The following is a 27,866-nucleotide window of genomic DNA, read 5'->3' as shown; positions in this document are numbered from 1 at the left end:
CTGCAGGGCGTTATGAAACGGAGCAGAGATAGAGGAGGAGGAGTGAGGAGGGGAGAGCGAGGCTGCTTGAGTCATGCTCGCTCGCCCGCTTGCCGCTCACCCGTGGACCAGATCCCTGCTAAACATTTAGCTTGGACGCGGGCCCAGTCCTGCACACTGCTTTCAATTATCTGAGCCCGAGTCCGAGGAGCGAGGGGAGGAGGAGGAGGAGGAGGAGGAGGAGGAGGTGGTCTTCCTCCTTCCTTCCCTCTTTTTTTCTCCTGTGTTTTCACTCCACCGCAGAGGCAGAGTGAGGTAAAGACCAACGTTTCCAGCGATGCAGCGCACAACCAGCGTCTGACCGCAGCGCTCGACATGCTGCAGCCGCCGCGCTGCGCTCTGTCCCTCCTCATCCTCCTCTCCCTCGCCCTGCCGGCTGGCGGACAGGCGGCAGGAGGAGCAGCAGGAGCAGCGGACGTCATCCAGGTGATGTTCACGCCCACGGTCTGCAAGGTGCTCTGCAGCCAGAACGGATGTGTGAACTCGTGTCAGAGAGGGAACCTGACCACGCTGTCCAGCAGCGCCATGGACCGGAGGGACGGCTCCCACGGACCGGGCTCCCACGGACCGGGCTCCCACGGACCGGGCTCCCACGGACCGGGCTCCCACGGACCGGGCTCCCACGGACCGGGCTCCCACGGACCGGGCTTCAGAGTCTGTGAGTCCAACTCTTCACTCCTCCACTGCTTTCATGCTGACAGAAACAGGAAGTGGTTCTGCTGCAGGAACAACTGACAGCAGGAGAACCGAGTCCTCCACGTTTACCTGACATGTAGAAGCAGAGGAATGAACTTTGATCCGATGTCTGACAGGTACAGAGGTCAAAGGTCAGGGAGGTGATGGAATGTTAGCAGAGCAGCTGTACAATGAAAGAGAACCAGGCTGAAAACACAGAAACCACCGCATGAACTCCCCGACACTGCTGAAATCCATCGTTTTCGTTCTCTCAATCTGTCAACACTTAAAGCATCACCCGTCAACACTTTTTCGCCCATCTCCTGCCAGCACCTCTAAAACCATCGCCTGTGAACGCTCCTGAACCACTGTCTGCATGCGCTGTTCTCAGGTGTGCTCTCTGCAGTGGAAGGTTGTATTTTCATTTGGTTCTTTACATTTTCCCTGCTGTTTGTGAGAACAAGTTCCCCAGTCCTTGAATGCACCACATACTGTAACAACGCCACCCACATGTGTATCGTTGTCGCCATGGAAACGAGTAAGCGCTTCTTGTTTTCAGTCTGATGACGAAGCAATAAACCGCAGGTTTAAACAGATTTAAAGAATCAGACCTGATTTCCTGCGTCCTCGCTTCAGGATGTCCCGCTTCCGTTCTGCCTCAATCCAAGAACATTCCGGTTCCATGTGAACATGGCGAGTTTCACACCAGACCCACAGCACAACACTGAGCACACACCCAGAAGACACCAAATAACTGCGACTCAGATGTTCTGAGATATTCAAAATGACTGAAGTTGACTCAAAAACCACCGAACAGAAACTCAGAGATACAAACGACAACAGAACCACACAAAGCAACAGTCGGTAATCTTCTCCAAACAGCCAGAAAGAGAAGTTCTGAGATAAAGTGGGCGGGACCAATCAGTCAGTGGGCGTGTTTTAAGATTGTTCTCATCCAGATGTTGAAGCCCCGCCCCCGGAGGCAGGTTTTTGTGCCTTTCCTAAGCCCCGCCCCCCCGTGTGACACTCCACTGATCATGAGCCCATCTGCTCGGTGAGTTCTCGATAAGTTAGCTCAAGAACGATTAGTTCTTGAGCTAACTTGGCCCATTCTGGTGGCCAACTCTGAAGCCATCTCCATGGCCCACTGCCAACTCCAACTCGGACTCCAACTCCGATGCCAACTGGTGCCAGCTCCACCGCCAACTCCAACTTCAACCCCAACCTCCTGCAAACGTTGATGCCAGCTCCCGCTCCGACACCGTCACCACTACGTCTGACCTTAACTCCACCACCAACTCTGCTCAAACTTTGATGCCAACTCCAACGCAAACTCCAGCTGCGATGGAAACGCCACGACCAACTCCGTCGCCAACTCAGCCATCAAGTCGAATGTCAGCACCAACTCCCGTGTCGACTCCGCTGTTAACTCCAGTGCTAACGCCTATGCTAACGCGCTAAAAGCAGGGACAGAGTTTCGCTCCGTTTCCTTTCTCGTGGACTCCTCGAAGCTGTCGGCTCACTGGGTAACAATGACAGGAAACAGGAAGTGAGGATTGGCTCGGCTGGCACACGCTTGCTGCGCTCTCACCTCCACAACTTCAGAGCAGTGGCAGCAACTCCCACAATGCTTTGCTGCGTTCCGTGAGACCCCGACCACTTAGAGGCGAGAAATGCCTCCAAGAACACGTCTTCCTTCCTTCCTTCCTTCCTGCTGATGGAAACAGGCTCTTGAATCGGCCAATCAGCTGCAGGAATTCACTGTTTGGACCTGGATGGAAAACTGTGTCCATGGAAACAGGACGAAAACTCTTCACTGGGAATATTTAGTAGAGTCTAAAGATGGAGTGTGACCTCGGTTTACTGCAACAACAACATTCAGAACACACACACACACACACACACACACACACACACACACACACACACACACACACACACACACACACACACACACACACACAATTCAGAAGAGAGCACAAATCCAGTACTTTCCTCCACTTCAACTGGGATCACTGGCTAAACTGGAGACACTGGAATCACTGGGGTCACTGGGAATACTGGGAATATTATGGACACTGGGAATACTGGGGATACGGGACACTGGAAATACTGGGGATGCTGGGAATACCGGGGAATACTGGGAATACTTGGGAATTCTGGGAATACTTGGGACACTGGGGACACTGGGAATACTGGGAGCTCACCCCACTGTCAAAGACATCAAGACACACAGCTGGTCCAACACAGGCTGAAGGACATTTCACTCTGGGAATACTTGAGACGTTGGGAACACTGGGAATATTAAAACAATAGAACTATTGGAACGCTGGTTAATGCTGGAGAACTCTGATAACACTGTGAATACTGGAGACACAGAAACTCCTGATGCACACTGAAGAACACTGAGTATCTTGGGGACATTTTTTGGAAAATTTTGGGAACATTGGGGACAGTGGAGAATGCTGGAAATGCTGGAGACAGTGGGAACATGGGGATGGTAGGGATACAGGGAACACATGGGAAACTGAGAACACAAGGAATGCTGGGGACAGAATATTAGAGAATTCTAAGAGGAATGTTTGCTGCTACCCACTCCACAGGTCGCTCTTGAAAGTGAGACTCGGAGTCTCAGTGAGACCAGCCTGTATACATAACGGTTGACTGGGAATAGTGGGGTACATTGGGAACTTTTTGGAATTCTGGGAGCATCGGAGAATCCAGAGAAGGATCCTGCTGCTACAGAACTCGTCCTGAGATGGTCTCCAGTCGTTTCATTAGCTTCAGCTTGTTTCAGTTCTTTGGACGTCGTCTTGTTAGAATCGTAGGGAACCGTGAACGGTGAAGACCAAGTTTGTCTCTTTCACAGCTGAGGAACCGTTCCTCTTCCAGAGCGTGGTTCTGTCGGTGATCCGGTCTGCTGTCTGTCTCTCCCGCAGTCGTCTGCCCGCTGCTCTGTAAGAACGGGGGAGTGTGTCTCCAGAGGGACCGCTGTCTGTGTCCTCCAGGCTTCACTGGGAGGTTCTGCCAGATCCCCTCGTCCTCGTCCTCGTCCTCGTCCTCGTCCTCGTCCTCGTCCTCGTCCTCGTCCTCGTCCTTGTCCTCGTCCTCGTCCTCGTCCCCCAGCCAGGAGCTCAGCCGCTCGGAGTTCCTGCTGCCGCTCGCTCACAGCCAGGAAGTGGAGACAGCCGGAGGTCAGTCCTTTCACATCAGATCTCAGATATGGTTTTTAGAAGTCTTCCAACACATTTTGACCTCTTCTCAAATATTTAATAGTTTTGTTTTTTTTTCTTTTTTTTTCTTTTTTTCCGGAGGATCGTGTCGGAGGAACGTTTGACAAATTTGGTGAAAATCAAATCACTTTGTTAAAATTTTCACATCATATTCACAGTGAAAACTTTTTTTTATCTAAAAGTTTTCTTAGTTGTCACGAAAAATCTTTTTCAGACTTAGTCTGCGATGACTTACTGAAATTAGCTGAAGCATCTGAACTCCTTGATGGGATTTTTAAAGTAAATTCCTCATTCTTTAAAGTGAAAATGCAAAACTGGTTTCATTATTGATGCAACCAACAGCGCTAACTAGTGGCTCAACATGCTAGTGTGTGTGTGAACGGACAACATTTCCATGTAAACATGAAACTTTTCTGAAATGAAAAGGGGAAAAACACAGTGGCCCTCATTTATCAAACGATCTTTCAAAGGGGTGTATATCTGAACGTTGAGCTCATCGTACGACGGTCTCGCACGGCATTACTGAAACCTCCGTACCTTGCCGGTATCAGTGTTTGAATGATTGGGTGTTGATACCTATACCGCGGCTGAATTTGATCATCATTAACATGTTACGCCCTGAAATATGCATGGTTCTGAAGCCCCGCCCACTGAGGTCAAACACGGAAAAGGAGCGATTTTAGCAAAATCTTTGGCAAAGCCTTAATAAAATGTTAGACTAAACGTCCTCTGTCTGTATTTAATCTCCCTTCAGCTAATATGTTATTTTCCAGGCTACTGGCTTCACATCACTGATTAAATAAATAATTTGCTAAACTTTAGATTTTATTTAGTGTAGTGGTTCTTCAGGTCCTGTCTCCCCCGTCCAGCATGCCGGTTTCCACATCGGGACCTCTCGTGGCGCCGATGCATCAAAAGTAATTCTATCAGCCAATGCAATATTGTGTAAAACTGCACTGGCCAAAATAAATTCACATCTTTTCGGGGCTGAACAGCAGCGGGTCTGGGTCTGAAGCTGCTCCGCAGCAGTGGGTGTGTCTTTTCACACTGTTAAAACAGGAGGAACCAGCGGAGTTATTAAAAGTTAAAAAATCCTTCATTAATCCCACATAGGGGGGATTTTATTAGATATTCTGTAAGGACATTATTTCATTTTTTATCGTTTTACTTTGTAATATGCACTGAATATGTGCTGCCTGTGCTTCATGACATGTTTGAGGTTTGCCTTATAGTTATTTTCACGCTCTGCCAGGTTTTTCTGCGCTGCACCACAAATCCACACTGACTGAAACTTGCTCCACGATGTCCGACCTGTGGAGATTTCATCTCTCCGAACGATCACGATCATATTGACAAATGAAGATCCTGTCTTTCATATGAACGTACGATGGGCGTACGCCCGTATACCGTCGTACTACCGATTGATAAATGAGGGCCAGTGTGTTTTCACTGGAATCGTCATCATGGAAACGAGGTTCTGAAGCCTGGGGTTGTGTTCCGTGTATCTGCAGCTCCCAGCCCGTCCATGGTGAAGGTTCGAGTGGAGCACCCCCCCGAAGCCACCGTCAACATCCACAGGGTCATCAAGGTGTGAAGGGCCACTTCTGATTGGGCGATCCAGCTGTCAGTCATCCAGTGAGCGGCTGTCGCTCATGTTTGATTTGTTGTCTTAGCTGTCTGGATTCAGTCCCAGCCTACGGACGCTGCCCGCCCCATCCTCCTCATCCTCCTCATCCTCCTCCTCCTCCTCCTCCTCCTCCTCGGGCTCGGCTGGCGCCCCTGCCCCTGCAAGAGCTCGGGTCCAGGCCCAGACGGTGAGGGGGGGCGGGACCTACACACAGCAGTCTGGCTTCAAGTACTGTTTCAGAGAGGTGAAGGACGGACAGGTGAGAACGTCTCTGAAGAACACGGACTCCCCCCCAACACACACACACACACACACACACACACACACACAAATTTAAACATTAAGTTTTTATCTTAAATCTATGACTCCGACTCACATACTGTTTACTGTATGTTAAAACTGTGTTTATGTATGTGTGTGTGTGTGTGTGTGTGTGTGTGTGTGTGTGTGTGTGTGTGTGTGTGTGTGTGTGTGTAGTGCAGCTCTCCTCTTCCCGGCCTCAGGAGTCAAGAGATGTGCTGTAAAGGCATTGGGAAGGCCTGGGGCATCACAGATTGTGTCCTCTGTCCTGATAACACAGGTAACACACACACACACACACACACACACACACACACACACACACACACACACACACACACACACACACACACACACACACATACACACCTTCAAGTTCTACGTTCAGATGAACCCCGAAGTGTAACTTTAAGAAAACTCTGTGGTGTTCCTCAGGGCTCATATCTGGATCCTCTACTGTTTGTTAAACTTCAGCACCTCGTCAATTCAGATCACTTCTACTCATGTGTTCGATTTGAAGTCCGAACAGGAAAAGCTTTTTGAATCTGAAGTGAGGAAACAAAACGTCCGGTTCAGCCTCTCAGACACGACTCGTCTTCTGTCGATTTCTACCGTCTGATGTTTTCTCCTCTGTCAACTCAACATCATATCAACATCATATTTAATCAATAAGTAATCCAAACACACACATTTGTATACATTCAAGTCACCACTGAGTTTTTCTTCCATGGTACAGAACAGTCCTAAATTTATCAGCATGTCTGTGAACTCTGAACCACAAATGTGCAAAAGCACAAAGAAACAGAGGTAAGTGTGGGCCCGAGGCAGCAAAGCATGGTGTTCATGGCAAAATGGAGGAAAAAAGGATTCAATCATGCCTGTAGAATAGAATTTGTAATACAACAATATTTTGGCCGGAATTCGTCCTGAAATGCGTCTTTTAGAAATGGACCCATCCGAGACGCACAATTGATCACGACAAAAAGGAGGAAAAATCAAAAGTGTTTTTAGGGCTTCCTGGTAATGAGTCTAAAGATTCAACAATTCTGTGGAATAAAAATATATTAAAACAATATTCTGAGCTGAATGGACGCATCCATCTGGATCATATCTGACTGTAATGTTTGTAAATTCCAGTAAAACTCAGAGTTCTGTTGTCCTGTGAAACAGACGTCAGGGGGAAATTCACCAACTACCAGAGGTCAGAGGTCACTCTAGTCTGTGCTAATAGTCCATCGGTGTGTCGATCAGGTAAGAGTGGACATCCGGCTACTGACGTTTGGCCATTTCTTCTGCTCCTTGACCCACTCAGCTGTATTGAACTCCTGCGGTTCATTCAGACGCATCTTATTCATCGGTCTTCATTCAGCAGCAGAACTTACTTTACGGCTCATATCTAACCGAAGAGCTACGTTCCGTCCCGTCAGTGGCGTGCACATCATCGTAAACTCCAGATTTGATGTGTTGTACATCTCTGAATCCATCAGAAACAGGCCGGCGTGGCTTCAGAATCCATCTGGCTCCGTGACTGAACCGAAGCCCAGTGGGAGGGTCCTCCCGCCGCTCCGGGTGCTTCTGTTCAGCCTCACAAACATCCAGCTTGTTTATGTTTGGAGTTCTACAAATGTGACCAATCAGTAATGGGCCGCAGTGGGAGCTGAAACTTGATCTGACCGGATCCTCGGTTCGAGCCCCGAGGAGCTCCACGAGTCACCTGCTCTGTTCACAACGGTCTGCTTATATAATCAACCTTATCACACACTCCTATCTGTGTTTCTATCATTATGAGGACATACAGTAACTGAATGAAGGGTCCTCACACACACACACACACACACACACACACACACACACACACACTGTGATGGAGTAGAGCTGACTAACAGTGAAGGAATGCAGCTCTGTGGGACTGGAGGCCTTTAGCACACTGAACATCTGCATCTGTGTGTGCAGTACACACACTCTCTCTCTCTCTCTCTGTCTCTCTCTCTTACACACACACACACACACACACCACACACACACACACACACGCACACACACACGCACACTGTGTGTTGGCTGCAGTCTGACTTCAGATCAGTGATGCAACACACCTTTTAAAGCAGAACTCCATGACGCACTCTGCCAGCTGGATCATGTTTGGGATTGACGTGAAAATGTCTCCAATGAGAAGGAGAAAATGTTTTAATAAACAAAACATCATCAGTGTTGTTGAGTTGGGCTGTGGCTCCTCCAGAGCTGCTCTGACTTCACAATCCTGAAGAAACCGGTTTAATCTGGAGCCAGAAATATTTACGTTACATGTACCATCCATCCATCCATCCATCCATCCATCCATCCATCCATCCATTTTTCACCGCTTATCCAGGGCCGGGTCGCCGGGGGGGCAGTCTAAGCAGGGATACCCAGACTTCCAGTCCCCATACTCTTCCTCCAGCTCTTCCAGGAGCATTCGAAGGCGTTCCCAGGCCAGCCGAGAGACACAGTCTTTCCAGCGTGTCCTGGGTCTTCCCTGGGGTCTCCTCCCGATGGGACATGCCCAGAACTCCTCCCCAGGGAGGCGTCCAAGAGGCATCCTAACCAGGTGCCCGAGCCTCCTCAGTTGGCTCCTCTGAATGCGGAGGAATAGCGGCTCTACTCCGAGCTCCTCCCTGGTGACTGAGCTCCTCACCCTATCAATAAGAGAGCGTCCGGCCACCCTACGGAGGAAGCTCATTTCAGCCGCTTGTATGAAGGATTCTGTTCTTTCGGTTGTGACCCAAAGCTCCTGACCATAGGTGAGGGTGGGAACGAAGATTGACCGGTAAATCAAGAGCTTTGCCTTTTGGCTCAGCTCCTTCTTCACCACGATGGACCGATACAACGACCGCATCACTGCAGCCACTGCACCGATCCACCTGTCAGTCTCACGCTCCATCCGTCCCCCACTCGTGAACAAGACCCCAAGATACTTAAACTCCTCCACTTGGGCCAGAGTCTCTCCACCAACCTGGAGAGGGCAAGCCACCTTGTTCCGATTGAGGACCATGGCCTCGGATTTGGAGGTGCTGATCCTCAAAGGACGGACCAGATGCTTTCTCCGGTCACACAGAGACCGGACGGCCCTTTGCAAGGGGCCCCGGACTCCGTATTCCTGAAGCACCCCCCACAAGGCACCAGGAGGGACATGGTGGAACGCCTTCTCCAACCCTCGAGCCCCTTTGGAATGTATAGAGCTGGTCGAGTGTTTTGCGACCAGGACCCGAGGCGACGGGATTGAGGAGGTCCTCGAAGTATTCCTTCCATCATCCTATAAATCCCCAGTTAAGGTCAGCAACTCCTCACCTCCACTGTAAACAGAATTAGCGGAAACCTGCTTTCCCCTCCTGAGGTGCTGGACAGGTTGCCAGAATTTCCTCGAGGCCGACCGGTAATCCTCCTCCATGGCCTCCCCGAACTCCTCCCAGACCCGAGTTTTTGCCTCCACAACCACTCGGACTGCAGTTCGCTTGGCCTGCCGGTACCTGTCAGCTGCTTCTGGAGTCAACAAGGCTCGATAGGACTCCTTCTTCAGCTGGATAACATCCCTTACTTCCGGTGTCCACCACCGGGTTTGGGGGTTTCCGCCACGACAGACACCAGAGACCTTACGACCACAGCTCCGGGCAGCTGCTTCGACAATGGAGGTGGAGAACATGGTCCACTCGGATTCAATGTCCCCAGCCTCCCTCGGGACATGAAAGAAGCTCTCCCGGAGGTGGGAGTTGAAAACCCTGCTGACAGAGGGTTCCACCAGACGTTCCCAGCAGACCCTTACAAAACGTTTGGGTCTGCCAAGTCTGTCCGGTTTCCTCCTCCGCCAGCGAATCCAACTCACCACCAGGTGGAGATCGGTCCACGGCTCTGCTTCTCTCTTCACCCGAGTGTCCAAGACAGAAGGTCAGAGGTCAGATGACACGACGATAAAGTCAATCATCGGCCTCAAACCTAGAGTGTCCTGTTGCCAAGTGCACTTATGGACGCCCCTGTGCTCAAAAATGGTGTTCGTTATGGACAAACTGTGACTAGCACAGAAGTCCAGCAACAAAACACCACTCGGGTTCAGATCAGGGAGGCTGTGCGATCCAATCACCCCCTTCCAGGTCTCACTCTCGCTGCCCACGTGAGTGTTGAAGTCCCCCAGTACAGCAATGGAGTCCCCAGCTGGAGCACTGTCTAGCACCCCTCCCAGGGACTCCAAGAAGGCTGGGTACGCTGCACTGCTGTTCGGCCCGTAAGCCGCAACAACATTGAGTTACATATCAATGCACCCGAAGGTGCAGAGATGCAACCCTCTCGTTGACCGGGGAGAACTCCAACATATGGCGGCTGAGCTGCTGGGCTATAAGCAAACCCACACAGCCTCTCACCAAGGTGGGCTGAAGTGGAGAGTCCAACCCTTCAAATCCCTCGAGTCCAAATCCCTCGAGGATTGGGTTCCAGAGCCCAGGCTATGTGTGGAGGTGAGCCTGACTACATCTAGCCGGTACCTCTCAACCTCCCTCACAAGCTCGGGCTCCTTCCCCCCCAACGAGGTGACATTCCATGTCCCTATAGAGCTAGTCTCTGTGTCTGAGGATTGGGCTGCCGGGCACCCTGCCGTCTGCTGCCACCCAATCCACATTGCTCCCGGCCCCTACGGTTCCCTCGGCAGGCGGTGGGTCCGCCTGAGGGTTGGCCCATGTCACCCCTTCGGGCTGAGCCCGGCCGGGCTCGTTACATGTACACTCCACCAAATCTGAAACATATACACACCCCTCCATCTGAAACAGACTTGCGTTCAAGTTCACTTGTGGGCGCGATGGTAGCTAACAACAAGCGGAGCGCTGTGTGGCAGCTTTTCAAACTGAAACTACTCTTGGGTGTAGGCCGTGTCAGGCAAAGCTGGTTTACAATACCACTACCACTAGCGGTTCACAATAGCATGAGGGATTATATATACAACAAATCAAATGTGAAAAGATACTTAGTGAGCATGTAAACTTAATAGCTGAAATGGTGGCCCTGTTGTCTAATAACTAGTGGAATGTCTTTGATTTAATGTGATTATAAGGAACTGTACTTCAATAGAGACAGATCCCTCTAGTGGTCATATAGCGCAACGGCAATAGAAAAAGATAAATCTCTGACGTGCCATGTAATGGGTTACACGTTGGTTAGAAGTCCCAGTTACATGTGTAGAAAAAAATTGTTAACGTTGACACCGCTTATAGACAAACCCCCATCTGAAACACAGACACACCCCTCTGGCTGTGGGTTTGAAATGTTTGTATTTTTCACATAAAGTTGTTCTTTCTAATTGATCTTTTTCTGCCAATGAACCTGTTCGTCTACAGTTAAAAACACCAGCAACTGTCCAGTTGGGTTTGAACACAGCAATGGGACGGAGTGTGTGGGTGAGTTTAAACTACACACACACACACACACACACACACACACACACACACACACACACACACACACACACACGTGCAGTTTGTTGTGTAGTGGAAGTGTGCTGCAGTAGTTCCTCGCTGCTCATCTTGTGTGTTCCTGGTAGCCTTGGCAGCCTGAGCTGGACAGATGTTTCCACAGCAGCCTCTCTGCTCCTCTCTCACTGACCCACACACACCAGAGGAGAGACTGTGTGTGTGTGTGTGTGTGTGTGTGTGTGTGTGTGTGTGTGTGTGTGTGTGTGTGTGTGTGCTTGTATAACAGTATACCATCTAGACTGGAGTCATAGGGTGGTAACGTGTTTTCATTTTTGGGAAGTGTTTTTTGACGCATGTGAACGCGCGCGTGTGTGTGTGTGTGTTTGTGTGTAGATGTGAATGAGTGCCTCCAGCCGGGGCGTTGTGAGAACGGTCTCTGTGTGAACACCAGGGGGAGCTATAGCTGTGTGTGTCAGGCGGGGTTCATCCTCGACGCCACACATGGAATCTGCATCTGTAAGTAACGCACACACACACACACACACACACACACACACACACACACACACACACACACACACACACACACGCACACAGGAATAAGGTGGACTCCCATCAGGACGATTTAAGAACTTTTGATGAAATCCTGACTCTGAATCTTTAACGTTTGTTCATCAGAACTGAACTGAAGTGATGGGCGTTGCATTGTTCTGTCCGGTTTCCTGTTGCCGGGTGAATCCAGACCCTGCTGCAGATCAGCAGACGTCACTCTGACGGGAGTTCCACCTTATTCTGACTGGCATTCTCTGAGGAGGAGCAGGAGGTGCAGGATGCCGGTCCGCCCGGTAACGGATGAGCTCCGGCCGCAGCGGCGTCTCGGTGTGAACGCAGCGTCACCAAGGAGACTGACAACTGAAAACTCCAGTTGAGATTTGATTGTCCGTTTCCATGGCAACGCTGCTCAGAGTCACTGAAAACACAGCATTTCAAAAATGGCTCCCTTACACAGCTGTTGTGAAACTCTGCTGTATGTGTGTGTGTGTGTGTGTGTGTGTGTGTGTGTGTGTGTGTGTGTGTGTGTGTGTGTGTGTGTGTGTGGTTCCTTTACCAGAACCAACAGTTTGAACACCTGTTCTTCACAACGCTGCTGTGTAGAGGCCAAACTAAAACACGGAAATGACGTGTTTTCACCTGAAACGTTGCCATGGAAACGGCATATTCTGTGTGGAGTCTTTGACAGGTTTTCATTTCTGTCAGATTATTGTTGTTGTCTGAAGAGCCGCTGTCTCTCTGTCCCGTTGGCTGATCCTCCCCTTCCTCCCCCTCCTCTTCCTCCCTGCCCCGCCCCTCAGCCCAGAGTGTGATCTCGGAGGAGAAGGGTCAGTGTCACCGGGTCCTGGGTCCTGGTCTCGGACCGTCCTCCTGTTCTCTTCCCATCCTGAAGAGCATCACCAAGCAGATCTGCTGCTGCAGCCGGGTGGGGAAGGCCTGGGGCCCCAGCTGCGAGCGCTGCCCCTACTTCGGCTCGGGTGCGTTGAAACTCTCCTCTCTGCCTGCGGGGGGCGATGTGGCCGCTCACCGCTCTGTCTGCCTGCGTCTGCAGTGGCCTTCAAGGAGATCTGCCCCGCCGGACCCGGGTACCACTACTCCGCCTCGGCTCTTCAGTTCAACCAGAGAGTCAACGAGCAGCTGGGCGGCCGAGGAGCTCAGCTGGTAACCCATGGCAACCAGGACCGCCACGGTAACCAGGACCGCCACGGTAACGTGCCTCAGCCGACTGACTTCTCCGACGTTCACTGTGAAACAGATCGGGACAGTTTCAGGACAGACGTCTGGTTTGAGAAGTGATCCAACTTCAAAAACCCTTCACTGACATGAGACAGAGGGACACTATGCAACCAGCCAATCAGCTGCTGACTCCGGTTGCTATGGTGACTCCAGTGAGGACGAGGTGGGAGCGCAGTGAGACAGACGAGACAAGTAGACTGGAAAACAGTCAAAAAGCTAAAGGAGAGTCCAACTTCTGCTGCAGTGGTTTCTAACCTCAGAGGTGGAGAGTCTTCACGTCTCCACCTGTCTCACTGGTTTAGACTCTGAGGTTGTGAGTCCTCTTTCCCACTTCAAGTTATGGTGGTAACTGGTTGCCGTGGTGATGGCAGAGAGATCTGATCGCAGTCAGATGTTCTTCTTGTAGGGTTAATTTGATGGAATCAGCCACATTGTCCGAGCATCAGGGTGGGGTTGGGGGGTGGGGGTCCAGTCGAGGGTTCCACCGGAGGTTTTCTTCACTGTCACTGAGTCACTGAGTGTCTCTGAGATGGACTGGAGGATCTGTGGACCAAAGGTTGGGTCCAGAGCTTTGATGAATCGGTTCCTCAGAACAGGTCCGTTCCCCCTGCTGTTTTTACCAGAATTAGAAGCCTTTCTAGTGAAACGTGGGATTTCAGGAGAGTCTGAAGAAGCTCATTTTGTGCTGTTGTCTCACTGCCAGGTTCTGGTTCTGGTTCTGGATCAAGTAGCAGCAGTGCTTCAAGTTCTCAGCCTGAACAAACTTCATCTGCTGGAGGGAGCAGCTCCAGACCTGGACCAGCTGTGACCACACACAGTCATCCACAAGCTCCACCCCAGCCTCCACCACGGATTCAACCACAAGCTCCGCCCCAGCCTCCACCACGGATTCAACCACAAGCTCCGCCCCAGCCTCCACCACGGATTCAACCACAAGCTCCGCCCCAGCCTCCACCATGGATTCAACCACAAGCTCCGCCCCAGCCTCCACCACGGATTCAACCACAAGCTCCGCCCCAGCCTCCACCACGGATTCAACCACAACCTCAACCTCAAGCTCCACCTCAGCGTCCGCCCCAGCTCCATCCTCAGCCTCCTCCAATCTCCCGGTCCTCTTCTCGGCCCGTACAGCCCAGCACCGGGGGCGCCACGGCCGGCCAGGGGGGACTGTTGGACCAGCAGAGCCAGCCGGACTCCGTTCCATCATCCAGGGCTCAACAGAGGCCAGCGTCCAGTGGGAGTCAAGGTAACTAAGAAATAACTAACGGGGTCTGTTTCCATGGTGAGCGAGCGACTGAAGAGTAGAGAAACGCCACCGTAGGAAACCTGATGTTCTGTTTAAAACTGGTAATGACACTGGGGCTCTGGTTGCTGACTTTGGCAATACTGGAGGCTTTGGGAATATTGGGAACACTGGGAATTCTGGGCACATTTAGAATACCGGAGACATTTAGAATACTGGGGAGATTGTGAAAATCTGAGGACACTGACAATACTGGGGAGACTGGGGACACCGGTGACATTAAGGATACATCCAGACGCAATGTTAGTCCAACACAGGCTGAAGGACACGTTACACCGGGAACAATGGAACTACTTGGAACAGTGGGAACGATCAAAAGTTCCTTCTGCAACCTTGAAGTGATGCACAGGTTCCAGATAGAAAACATTTATTTTACAGTTCATGTTGAATCATTGTCCACTGGTGGTGTCATTTCAGCAGGAGCTCGCTCCTCCTCCTCCTCCTCCTCCTCCTCCTCCTCCTCCTCCTCCTCCGGGTCTCTTCCTCAGCAGCTTGCAGACAGAAGGGACACTCGACCGGCTGTGAACTCGACACCCCGACCCAACAAAGTCCTCAGTGAGTGGAGCATCTCCATGCAAATCTGTGCTGATTTACCGTATTGGCCCGAATATAGGACGACTCTAATTCTAAGACGACCCCTATTTCTTTGTGCCTGCCTTGGCAAGGTCCAAAGATTACTATCCCAGGCGGACCTCATCAAAGGTCGACATTTTATAATAATTGTTATTCTTCTGACACAAAAACTTTGCCGGAAAACTAGTCCTGCACCGTTTGGAGCAGCACCACAAAAGTCACATAAAAACGTGTCTAAATTCCGGGAATAGTGTTCTATGACTTTTCTTGGCGTTCCAGCAAAACATTGCCGAGAAAATTCCCAAAAACCGGCATTTTCGTCAAATTCATTTCCCATAGACTTTTTCTGAAAATCACTAAAAATTCATCCCCGAACAACTCCACGGTGAGTCGCCATACTTTCAGAGATGTCATGTTTTCACCAAAACGTAGGCATTTTTGTCCTCTACACACCTGTGAAAACCTCATTTCAATATCTTTTACCAAATTTAAACTGTGAGCCTTCAAGTACGGAGAGAATTTCAGCCGTTTTTGGAGTTTATCATGGGTGCGTATTGGAAAAGCTAGAGTGGGAGAGTGGCGGTTAGAGTGGGGGAAGCTCTCAATTTAAACCAAAACAAAAAATCTGTACTTGTCCTCCTGGCCACATTTCTGGCTCAATCTGGACATTACCCCTCAAAACGTAGGGATTTTTCTTGTGACACATACAATTGAGTCACTTTGGCGATGTTCACGCTTCAGGCTGAAGTGACCCAAATCTGATTTTTTTGCCCCTATGCGACCTGTATCGGATCTTTTCCTGACAGTCTGAACGACACAGATCCGATTTTTTTCAAATGCGACCCAGGCCACTTGGATATGTGGTGCTAAATCCGATACGTATCTGATCTTTTGCCATGCGACTTCAGTCTGAACGGCCAGGTCGCATTTATCCGACCGACACATCACGATATGGGGCGCCGAAGACGTGTGTCTTACCGTGAGTGTTAAAAAAAGGCGCTCGCAGACGTACATTAAGGGAGTTCTTGTCATCCGAAAATTATTATTGAACTCCGTATCATCAAAGCCTCTCACATCACTGTCCCACCACTCCTGGCTGCGTCTCTCTGGACGGATGTTGCTGCCACTGCCCCACAAAACGCCATGGCCAAAAACTTGGCTCTCTTCCTTCTCATTCGCTAAATTCTGCAGCGCCAGGACAATGGAGAGAAAAAAATAAATAATATCCACATGTGCGCTCTCTCCCTCTCTCTCTCTCTCTCTCTCTCTCTCTCTCTCTCTCTCTCTCTCTCTCCCTCCCTCTCTCTCTCTCTCTCACACACACATACACACACACACACACACACACACACAGACGGAGCTCAGCGCAGCTGATTAGAAGCGCTGTGCTCAAATGATTGCTCAGTGTTCAGTTGTAAGAAGGCGTGTTTTATCAGTTCTTAAATCAATCATCGACGCTTGAAAAGCTACAGATTCTGTTTCTTGTTTGTGAGTTCCGCAAACACTGAAGCGCGCTGCTGCGTGACGTTGTTCTGTCCTCTTCTGCACATGCGGGACACTTTTGGGTGGTATTCCGTTCAGACGGGAGATCACATACATGTCGCATTTCATTGTAAATGTGAACGAACTCGCAAAAAAATCGGATTTCACAAAAAAATCCGAATTGAGCATTAAGCCCTGCAGTGTGAACGTAGCCTTTGTCTCTATCTCAGACGGTTCTCTCTCCAGAGGCATTTGTTTGAGGAGAGCGCAGGATTTTCTCCCATCCGCTCCAATACATTTCGGAGACGCCTGAATCCAAAACTTCACTCGTGTTCACACAATCGGTATGGCTTAATGGATGATCCTACAGACATGACATTTTCAGGACACATCCATGAAAGGCTTGTGATTCACACTGTGAAAAAACTTTTTTCAATTTCGCCCCTCGGTCCCCGAGAAACGCCATTTTTTCAACCATGCGCACTGCATGAAAAAGTACTGATTCACTGTCATGGCTGTTGTGCAGCTGGTCTCCATTGCAACAGACACACCTGTTGTGCTGACTGCTGCTTGATGAGTCTGGAGTTTTCCATTAAGACTGGAGCTCTATTGATCCTCTGTTACTCTGAAACTGACTCTATTGCTGTTTACTGCTCTCTTCTGCTTTTTCAACTTTGTGACATTTTTTCAGCATTTCTGAACTTTTTGTAACTTTTTCTACTTTTTTTCAACTTTTCTCAATTTTTCAACCCTTTTCAGCTTCTTTCAATTTTTTTTTTTAATTTTTTAACCCTTTTTCAACTTTTTCAGCCTTTATCAGCTTTTTTCCACATTTTTAAGATGTTTTCAACTTTTTCAAGATTTTGTAACTTTTTTCTGCTTTTTGTAACTTCTTGCAGGTTTTTCGGTCTTTTCCATTTGATCGCAGCTCAGAGCTCACAGGAGGAGTATGGAGAAGTTATACAAATACACAAACACACCACACACACACACACACACACACACACACATATTCGGAAGCAGCTGGCAGGCACAAAGCCAAAATTTCCCCGGGAATTTTCAAGTTTTCAAATATCATTTTGTGAAAATAAAAATATGTTGAAGACAATAAGGTGACTCATAAAACAAGTTTTTATTGTACAGTTATTCTAGGAAAACTTACAACATAGACAACATTATATGTGATATGAGATCAAGAAATATTACTGCAGCATTAAATAAACTATATTCCCTTTCTCAAAATCTGAGGCTATGACTCAGTGAATAAGCAACAAATAAGAACCTCAAAGGTTCAATAACTGCATTAGTGATGTAAATAACTTGATAACCATCAAATGCAAGTTCTATTCAACTTCATATGCATTAATAATTAAGTTTAATATATCTTGGGAGCTTGGCAGTTGTTTATTGACTCTGCTGTGTTGAAACATCAGTTTAAAGTTGGCATCAAAACTTCGCCTCTGTTGTTTGCTCACTTGTCTAGTGTCCTTAGTTCCAGATGGTCACGTTCCTCCATTTTTCATCAGATCATTGTGTGACGCTCCATTTACGTCCTGGTCACCGGTACTTTGGCTCCATCTAGCAGCGTGGATGTATAACGACAATCTAGTCCTCGATTATCGTACGACCCCATTTTGGAGGAGACAATTTCTGAAAAAAAACATCGTCTTTTATTTGGGCCAATATGGTACATTAAATCTTTACAGGTACTGAAACTAAATGTTTGTGTGTGTGTGTGTGTGTGTGTGTGTGTGTGTGTGTGTGTGTGTGTGTGTGTGTGTGTGTGTGTGTGTGTGTCTATGTACTTGCAGCAGTGCGAGGTGTGTGTGAGAGCAGACCAGGCGTGTGTGGGCGTGGCCTGTGTGTGGATCAGCCCGGTGGGACACACACGTGTGTGTGTGACGAGGGATTCCAGCTCGGCTCCCAGCGAACACACTGCCAAGGTGAGACACGCTTCGCCGGCGGGCTCAGGTGAGAGCAGGTGATCTGGAGTTAACGTGTCTCCCGGCGGATCCTCAGACATTGACGAGTGTGTGCAGAATCCCTGCGGCCACGGCCGCTGCGACAACACGCCGGGCAGCTACAGGTGTGTGTGTCACCTCGGTTACAAGCTCAGCGGGAACACCTGCACAGGTAAACATGGCTGTGGAACGACTGTATGCCGATGACGCCTCGCTGGGCCGGAGTGGCTCTGAAGTCTGCTTCGTTTCAGACGTGGACGAATGTCTGGACCCTCTGCAGTGTCCCGGGCAGGAGTGCATAAACTCTCAGGGCTCGTACCGCTGCCTGTCCTGCAGGCCAGGCTACGGACTGCTCAACAGGCTCTGCACAGGTAACACACACACACCTGCACAGGCATCACACACATCTGCACAGGTAACACAAACACGGTGAAGGAGATGGATTGTGTTGTTGTATCTGTTCCAGACATTGACGAGTGTCGTCAGGCTCCGTGCTCCAATGGTCGCTGTGAGAACACACCTGGAAGCTTTCGCTGTGTCTGTCATCATGGTTACAAGCTCAAGAACAACACCTGCACAGGTATGGATCATTCAGTCAGTCAGTCAGTCAGTCAGTCAATCAATAAGTCAACAAGTCAATCAATCAGTCAGAGAAGAAATAACTCTCTGTTATGTGTGTTTGTTTTTGTGTAGATATTGATGAGTGTGCAGAACCATCTCAGTGTCCTGGGCAGATGTGTGTGAACTCTGTGGGATCTTACAGGTGTGTGTCCTGTCGTGCTGGATACACACTGACCAACAGACTATGTACAGGTACAAAGACACACACACACACACACACACACACACACACACACACACACACACACACACACACACACACACACACACACAGAAAAATAAAAATTACTCAACGCTGCCACCTATAGATTAAACTCACATCACTCAACGATATGTTCCATCCATCCATTCTCTACCTCTTGTCTGGAACCGGGTCGCGGAGTCAGCAGTCTCAGCAGAGATGCCCAGACTTCCCTGTCCCCAGACACTTCCTCCAGCTCTTCCGGGAGGATCCCAAGGCATTCCCAGGCCAGCAGAGAGACATAGTCTCTCCAGCATGTCCTAGGTCTTCCCCAGGGTCTCCTCCCGGTGGGACATGCCTGGAACACCTCCCCAGGGAGGCGTCCAGGAAGCATCCTAAACAGATGCCCGAGCCCCCTCAGCTGGCTCCTCTCAATGTGGAGGAGTAGCAGCTCTACTCTGAGCTCCTCCCTGGTGACTGAGCTCCTCACCCTATCTCTAAGGAAGCGCCCAGCCACCCTACGGAGGAAGCTCATTTCAGCCGCTTGTATCCGGGATCTTGTTCTTTCAGTCATGACCCAAAGTTCATGACCATAGATGAGGGTGGGAACATAGATTGACCGGTCAATCGAGAGCTTCGCCTTTCGGCTCCTTCTTCACCACGATGGACCGATACAACGACCGATACAACGATACAACATCACTGCAGACGCTGCACCGCTCCGCCTGTCAGTCTCATGCTCCATCCGTTCCCCACTCGTGAACAAGACCCCAAGATACTTAAACTCCTCCACTTGGGCCAGAGTCTCTCCACCGACCTGGAGAGAGCAAGCCACCTTCTTTCAGTTGAGGACCGTGGCCTCCGATTTGGAGGTGCTGATCATCATCCATGTCACTTCACACTCGGCTGCGAACCGCCGCAGAGCATACTGCAGGTCCAGGTTCGATGAAGCCAACAGGACAACATCATCTGTAAAAAGCAAAGATGAAATCCTGTGGTCCCCAAACTGGACCCCCTCCTACCCCTGGCTACACCTACAAATTCTGTCCATAAAGATTGAGCTGATGACAAATGGCAGCCCTGCCGGAGTCCAACATGCACCGGGAACAAGTCCGACTTACCGGCAATGCGGACCAGACTTCTACTCCAGTCATACAGAGACCGGATGGCCCTTAAACAGGGGCCCCGGACTCCGTATTCCCGAAGCACCCCACACAAGAACTCCCACGAACCCTCGAGCACCCTTTGGAGGGTGCTCATGAGAGGTTGGGTTCCAGAGCCCAGGATGTGTGTGGAGGTGAGCCCGATTCCTCCCGACCTCCCTCACAAGCTCGGGTTCCTTCCCCCCGCAACGAGGTGACATACCTCTAGGGATTTCTAGGGACCTCTAGGGACATGGAATGTCCCTAGAGGTAGTCTCTGTGTCCAAGGATCGGGTCGCCGTGCACCCTGCCGTCGGCTGCCACCCAATCCGCCCAATCCACACTGCACCCGGCCCCTACGGTTCCCTCGGCGGGTGGTGGGTCCGCTGATATGTTTTATTCTTATAACTAAATATCCTCTGGTGTGTGTGTGTGTGTGTGTGTGTGTGTGTGTGTGTGGGGGTTTGCAGACATAAACGAGTGTGAGAACTCTGAGTCGTGTCCCGGTCAGCAGTGTGTGAACACTGAGGGATCCTACAGCTGTGTGGACTGTGCATCTGGATACCAGAGTGTCAGTGGAGAGTGTACAGGTACACACACACACACACACACACACACACACACACACACACACACACACACACACACACACACAATGAAAATGCAAGTCTTTATTAGGTCTGTGAACAATGAAATCTCCAAATTGTGTGTGTGTCTGTCCCAGATGTGGACGAGTGTGCGCAGGATTCCCAGTGTCCGGGGCAGCAGTGTGTGAACACGGTGGGTTCGTACCGGTGTGTTTCCTGTCAGCCGGGATTCAGCAGCCTGAATGGCGTCTGTCAAGGTGACAAATGGCGCCGGAGCGGCCAGAGACACCCGGAACCTTCCAGAACTTTCTGACACTTGACAGGAACAATGTCCTCTGTCTCTCTGCTGTTTGCTGCAGATGTGGACGAGTGTGTGCGTGTCGGAGTGTGTGAGGCGGAGCAGCTGTGTGTGAACACGCCCGGCTCCTTCAGGTGCGACTGCGCGCCCGGGTATCGAACCGTGGGCCTGGGGCGGCAGTGCAGAGGTGAGCGAAGCAGCACGCCGTCCGCCGTCCACCTCTCACCCACTCCTCAGTCATCGGCCGCTGCTCTTCTCAGACATCGACGAGTGTGTGGAGGGCGACCTGTGCTTCTCCCGGGGGGAGTGTGTGAACACACCCGGCTCCTTCACCTGTGTGTGTTCCCCCGGGTTCAGACTGAGCGCCAACCGGACGGCCTGTCTTGGTGAGCCACCGCGCCGGCTCCGGCTTCACTTCAGTCAGTAACCTTTATCCTGTGTGTGTGTGTGTGTCTGTGTGTGTGTGTGTGTGTGTGTAGATGTGGACGAGTGTGTCAGGCCTGGTGTGTGTTCAGATGGAAGATGTGTGAACACTGACGGCTCCTTCAGTTGTGTGTGTCAAACCGGCTTCACCAGCAACCCTGAGAGGACCGCCTGCCTCGGTACACACACACACACACACACACACACACACACACACACACACACACTGTATTGGTCTAAGAACTCTGTTCAGCTTCACTGACCCCCCCCCCCCCCCCCCCCACCCCCCCCACCCCCCCCCACCCCTCAGACGTAGATGAGTGTGTGTCCTCTGGTGGGTCCGTGTGTGTGTCTCAGCGGTGTGAGAACACCATCGGTTCGTTCCGCTGTCTCACTTCCTGTGAGCCGGGCTACCAGGGGACGGACGGCGGCCGGTGTGCAGGTCAGTGTCCATACACACACACACACACACACACACACACACACACACACACACACACACACACACACACACACACACACACACACACACAAGCCCTCTGAGCTCACAGAGCCGTGAACGCGTTTATGTGTCGTTGTGTGTCAGATGTGGATGAGTGTGTGTCTCAGCCGGGTGTGTGCGGTTCGGCTCGTTGTGTCAACATGGCGGGATCCTTCCAGTGTGTGTGTGACCAAGTGGGACTTGAGTTCGACCCCCCCAGCAGAGAGTGTGTGAGGACAGCAGCAGGTACGCACGTCACTATGGACAAAGGTCTCACACACACACACACACAGATAATGGTGAGGATGTCTTCCAGTCAGAGTGTGATTTTCCTTTCGACACAGCGAGACTCCCCTCCTCCTCCACCTCCACCTCCTCCTCCTCGTCCTCGTCCTCGTCGTCCTCCTCCTCCTCCTTCTCCTCCTCCTCCTCTTCCTCCTCCCCCTCCGCCCCCCCTCACGCTGTGGACCTGCCCCCCCCTCGGCCCGGGGAGTTGAGAGAGTGCTACTACCACTTGGCGGACCGCGGCACCTGCAGCCTGCTGGCCACCAACAGCAGCCAGCAGGAGTGCTGCTGCACGGTGGGGGAGGGCTGGGGCCTGGGCTGCCAGTACCACCGCTGCCCCCCCACACACACAGGTGAGACTGCCACGGCACGGCCGCAGGGTCAGAGGTCAGCCGCCGAGCTCTCAACCACCGCCCGTGTGTCTGTGTGTGTTTCAGCCCAGTTTCTGTCTCTGTGCCCCAGTGGGAGAGGGTACATCACAGCTGGAGCAGGGGCCTTCAGTTACACTGGTAAACACACACACACACACACACGCTCAAACACACACACACACACACACACACACACACAAACACACACACACACTTTTAAAATAAAATCAACACTTTAAAATAACTTCTTTTTCTTTCTTCTTCTTTTACTCTGCTCTTCCAGATGTGGACGAGTGTAAACGCTTCCATCCAGAGGTGTGTAAGAACGGCGTGTGTGTGAACAACATCCCGGGATACAGCTGCTACTGCTCCAGCGGATACGTTTATAACAGCACACTGCTGGAGTGTGTCGGTACGAAACCCTCCGCCTCCCCGCCCCTCAGCCTTCCCCCTGCCCACCCGTCAATCCTGTGTGTGTGTGTGTGTGTGTGTGTGTGTGTGTGTGTGTGTGTGTGTGTGTGTGTGTGTGTGTGTGTCTCTCAGACCACGACGAGTGTGAGGAAGAGAGCTGTGTGGGCGGAGTTTGTGTCAACACGGTGGGCTCGTATTACTGCAGCTGCCCGCCGCCGCTGGTCCTGGACGACACCCAGAGGAACTGCGTCAACTCGTCCCACCTCACCGTGGGTAAGACCCCCCGCAGTGTGACGCACTGGACCAGAAACACTGCTGTCGTCTGCATAGAGGCGCATTTTCTCCTGACGTCTGAATGAGCATCTCAGATTCCAGGTTGATTTCTTCTTCTCTGACTGCATCTGTTTCATTCTCGAATTAAAGAAAGTAAAGAGAGGGGGCCTGGTGATGGAGGGCATTGTGGTTGAGGAGGTGGAGCTTGAATGTTCTGCATTGTTTGACAGGGAGCCAGTGGAGATGTTGAAGGACAGCGTTGATGGAGGTGAGCGGGTGTGGCTGAAGAGATGGGTGGAGGCGTTTGAAGTTTGCTTGGAGGGTAAATCAGAAAGGAGGCTGCTGCAGTGGGCCGGTGAGGTGGAGGAGGATGGAGAGGTGGATGGTGCTGAAGGCAGCAGTGAGGTGGAGGAGGATGGATGTTCTGAGCAGAGCTGTTTCAGTCCAGTGTTTGGGCCAGAGTCCAGACTGAAAGCTTTGTCCAGATCTTTGGAGGCCGTGTGGCTTTGGAGCGGTGAGGCTACACCCGTTCAAAATTGTAGACAGGAATGGGAGGTTGGAGATTGGGTGGAGGTTGGCCATAGGGCAGAGGTTGGACATGAAACAGTCCAGAGTTGATTGCGGCTATGTGAAGTATGCCAGGTTTGGATCGGTTTTCTGCTCATCTTCAGGGGTGGCTGTGGATCAGTGGGGAGAGCAGTCATCTGATAATCGGGAGGTTGTTAGTTTGATTCCCGTCTCCCCCTGTCTGCATGTCGAAGTGTCCTTGGGCAAGACACTGAACCCTGAATTGCCCCCGGTGGGTGGACTGAGCGCCTTGCATGGCAGCCGCCTCCACCGGTGTGTGAATGTGTGTGTGAATGGGTGAATGTGATAATACAGTGTAAAGCGCTTTGGTCTCTGCTAATGCAGATGAAAAAGCGCTGTATAAGTGTAGTCCATTTACCATCTTCGAAGAACCGGGGCTGGACGACACTGACGGTCCAGAAGATTGTTTTGGGTCTCAGCTGTCTTTAAAAAATGACACTCATTGTTTCCACACTTGTCCATCATGTGTGATTCCTGTTTTCATGATTGTTGTGTCTGTCCCATGTCCCCTGTCCCTCCTGTCCCTCTTTCCCGTCCTCCAGATGAGAACCTGTCGGTCTGCTGGCAGCAGGTCTCTGCAGACCTGCTGTGTCAGAGTCCTCTGCTGGGGGCTCAGGTCACCTTTACCGACTGTTGCTGTCTGTATGGAGACGGCTGGGGGATGGGCTGTGCCCTCTGCCCTCCATCCGACTCCGGTAAACACCAACCGGAAGTCTGATTCATCAACACCAAGCAACAGTCTGACACACCAACAACCACCAGCACTCTCAGACAGCAACATAAACAGTGTCACACCCCAACAACAGCCAACAATCTGACACACTAACAACATCAACCAATAGTCCCACACACCAACAGTCTGACTCATCAATACCCACCAACACTGTCACACAGCGATATGAACACTTTCACACACCAACAGTCTCACACACTAACAACATCAACCAATCCCTTACACCAACAAACAACAACAACCAACAGTCTGACACCCCAGTAGTCTGGAATATCAACAACCACGAGCAGTCTCACACAGCAACATAAACAGTCTGACACACCAGCAGTGTCACACCCCAACAACAGCCAACAATCTGACACACTAACAACTACCAACAGTGTGACACATCAACATGAACCAACACTCTCACACACCAACAGTCTGACACACCAGCAGGCTCAGACCCCAACGACAGCCAACAGTCTGACACACTAACAATATCAACCAATATTCCTTCACACCAACAGTCGGAGTCACCACCACCACCACCAACAACCAACAGTCTCACACACCAATAGCCTGGAACATCAACAGCCACGAACAGTCTCACACCCACACGCCAACATCGACCAACAGTCTGACACACCAGCAGCCTCACACCCCAACAACAGCCAACACTGACTTGTCAACAACCAAGAACAGTCTCACAGTGCAGCCGTCGGACACTGACCTGACCTGGACCTGGTAGTTTGGTGGTTTGGTGGTTTTGTGAGTCCGCCTGTCTCTGTGCAGAGGACTACGCCAGCCTGTGCAGCTCCGTTCCTCTTCCGGTGTCGCCGGACCTTTATCCAGACCCCGCCGGGCCTGAGGCAGGAGTGCGAGGAGGAGCGGGGGGTGGAGGAGGTGAGCTGAAGCCCGGTTTGGTGGCTGTTCTCAGATGTTCTCCAGGTGTGAGGAGGAGAACAGATGTTGGTTTCATCCGTGTCCTGCTCTTCAGGACTCTTTCCGCCGTACGGTCTGGACTTCTTCCCTCCTGTTCTGGTTCCCGGCAGAGACTTCAGCCGGTCGGACTATGAGGATTACCCCCCAGCAGGGGGCAGCAGGCGGGGCTTCGGGGGGCGGAGCCCCGCCTCTGTCGGCCTGCCGGAAGATTCGTACCGTCGCCCTGACTTCAGGTGTGGTGTTCTCCGTCCGGCGGAGCGGCGTCCTCTGCTCGGTCTGACTCCTGTCCGTCTCTCCCCCAGCACCGGCTACTTCTCTGAAGGAGACTTCGTCCCCCCCTCCGACGGCCGCACCCCCTCCCTCCGCCTCCCCGCCGACCCCCGGGCCGACCTGGGGTTCGGGGCGCGGCCCGACGCCCCCGCCCTCAGCCTGGCGCCGCTGCCCGGCGGGGAGGAGGGGGAGGAGGAGGACGGGAGGTGGAGGCCGGGGCCGCCGTTCCCCCCGTACGGCGACCGGAGCAGAGGAGGAGCAGGAGCGCCGAGGAGGCTGTACGAGAGTGAGTACGAGACCTGACGGAGCCGCAAAACCTCTCAATGCTTGATGTGAGACGAACACAAGACAGCTGGTTCCTCTGCTCCATCCCCTCTTCCTCCACCCCTCCTCCCCCTCCTCACCAGGGCGTTACGAGTCCTATGGCCTGAGCGCCGCTGAGGATTGTGGGATACTGCACGGCTGTGAGAACGGCCGGTGTATCCGCGTTGCCGAGGGTTACACCTGCGACTGTTACCCCGGATACGAGCTGGACATGACCTCCATGACCTGCATCGGTAACTGACCTGAACGTCATGAAGGTGTAACACAGATCAGAGACAGAGGAGCGAGTTACTGTACAAGTAGAGGAGGAAGATGCTCTAAAATCTGATGTTAGCTTTTCTAATCTACCAACATCCAGTCCTTAGAAAGAGAAGCTAAGAGAAACTGTGTGTGTGTGTGTGTGTGTGTGTGTGTGTGTGTGTGTGTGTGTGTGTGTGTGTGTGTGTTCACAGATGTAAACGAGTGTGAGGACAGTGTTGCCATGGAGTTTCCGTGTGTGAACGCTCGCTGTGTGAACACCGACGGCTCGTTCCGCTGCGTCTGCAGAAGAGGATACGTCGTGTCGCGCAGAACCAACCACTGTGTGGCTGCGTAGACCGCCTCGGACCAGATCTGATCCGGGTCAGACCTGACGAGACCGGGTCCAGACCGGACCAGACCAGATCCAACTGGCTGGACTGCAGCAGCCTAATCCCTCCTGGACTGAACTCTTCTGTTGCACCAAAGCAGCTCATTTTATCTTTAGCACTCGTCTTTATTTAGTTTTTATTAGAATTTATTTTTCAGCACAACTATTTAAAGTTTTTTTTTAATCTCACGTGTTTTATCGTTCTTAACTCTGCTGTGCCATTTCTTTATAACCTGATCATTATTTATTTGAACACGCCTGTTTTCAGCTCCACTCCAGCTGCTTTTCATTGTTTCTGTTCGTTAGTTTACCGAGAAGGAAAAACCCAAATGAGGCGCGTCCCGATTGGTCGCTCTCACCGGACATCAGCTGTGTTTTTGTGCCCGATTGCTGCAACGCCACAGGTGAAACTCTCAGACTCCGCCTTCTTTTCTGTCTGGAGGACTGACGGAGGAAGAAAGTCGATCAATAGAATTCAGCAGATTTCATCATCTAAAGCTTGGAAGCTCTCATCTCTGCTGATTGTTCAGATTCCAACGATGATCTGCTGACGTGCCGCTAGCCGTTAGCCACACCGGTCGCTAACCTGCTGCTAGCCACACCGGCCGTTAGCCACACCGGTTGTTGATCAGCCGCTAGCCATTAGCAACACCGGCTGTTAGCCACACCAGGTCGCTAGCCACAGCGGTTGCTAACGTGCCGCTGGCTGGTTGTTATGTGAAACTACTCAAACATAATTAAAGGTCCAGATCAGCAGAGCTAACTGAACTGGATCCCTTGTGGAAGTGTCATCATGATGATTAGCTAACGAAGCGCTCTTAAGCTCTGTTGAAGTGGAACAGAGTCTGAACTCACCGTCAGCTCCTCGTCTGTCTTATACGAATGTGAAGAATCCAATAAAGGTCAAAGTTCA

At 51.3% G+C, this 27,866-nt stretch overlaps 1 protein-coding gene across 1 annotated transcript; it reads left to right on the top strand.

The window, feature by feature from the left end:
• The first annotated feature begins 58 nt into the window (after positions 1–58).
• Positions 59–27,866, top strand: LOC115400098 (latent-transforming growth factor beta-binding protein 4-like). Its single transcript, XM_030107753.1, is given in 33 exon segments — positions 59–697; positions 3,654–3,908; positions 5,459–5,535; positions 5,621–5,833; positions 6,052–6,154; positions 11,232–11,291; positions 11,700–11,822; positions 12,659–12,835; positions 12,910–13,065; positions 13,798–14,340; positions 14,815–14,952; positions 18,264–18,395; positions 18,472–18,617; positions 18,619–18,784; positions 18,880–18,993; positions 19,107–19,226; positions 20,828–20,947; positions 21,082–21,201; positions 21,304–21,429; positions 21,503–21,628; positions 21,722–21,844; positions 21,976–22,107; positions 22,252–22,392; positions 22,491–22,784; positions 22,869–22,940; positions 23,086–23,214; positions 23,346–23,486; positions 24,617–24,769; positions 25,582–25,692; positions 25,787–25,964; positions 26,034–26,287; positions 26,409–26,558; positions 26,778–27,866. Coding segments are annotated over 33 exon segments (5,379 nt in total). The 5' UTR covers positions 59–354; the 3' UTR covers positions 26,921–27,866.

Source organism: Salarias fasciatus, chromosome 14, assembly GCF_902148845.1.
Source record: "Salarias fasciatus chromosome 14, fSalaFa1.1, whole genome shotgun sequence".
Taxonomy (NCBI): domain Eukaryota; kingdom Metazoa; phylum Chordata; class Actinopteri; order Blenniiformes; family Blenniidae; genus Salarias; species Salarias fasciatus.
This window is presented reverse-complemented; position numbering and strand designations above follow the sequence as displayed.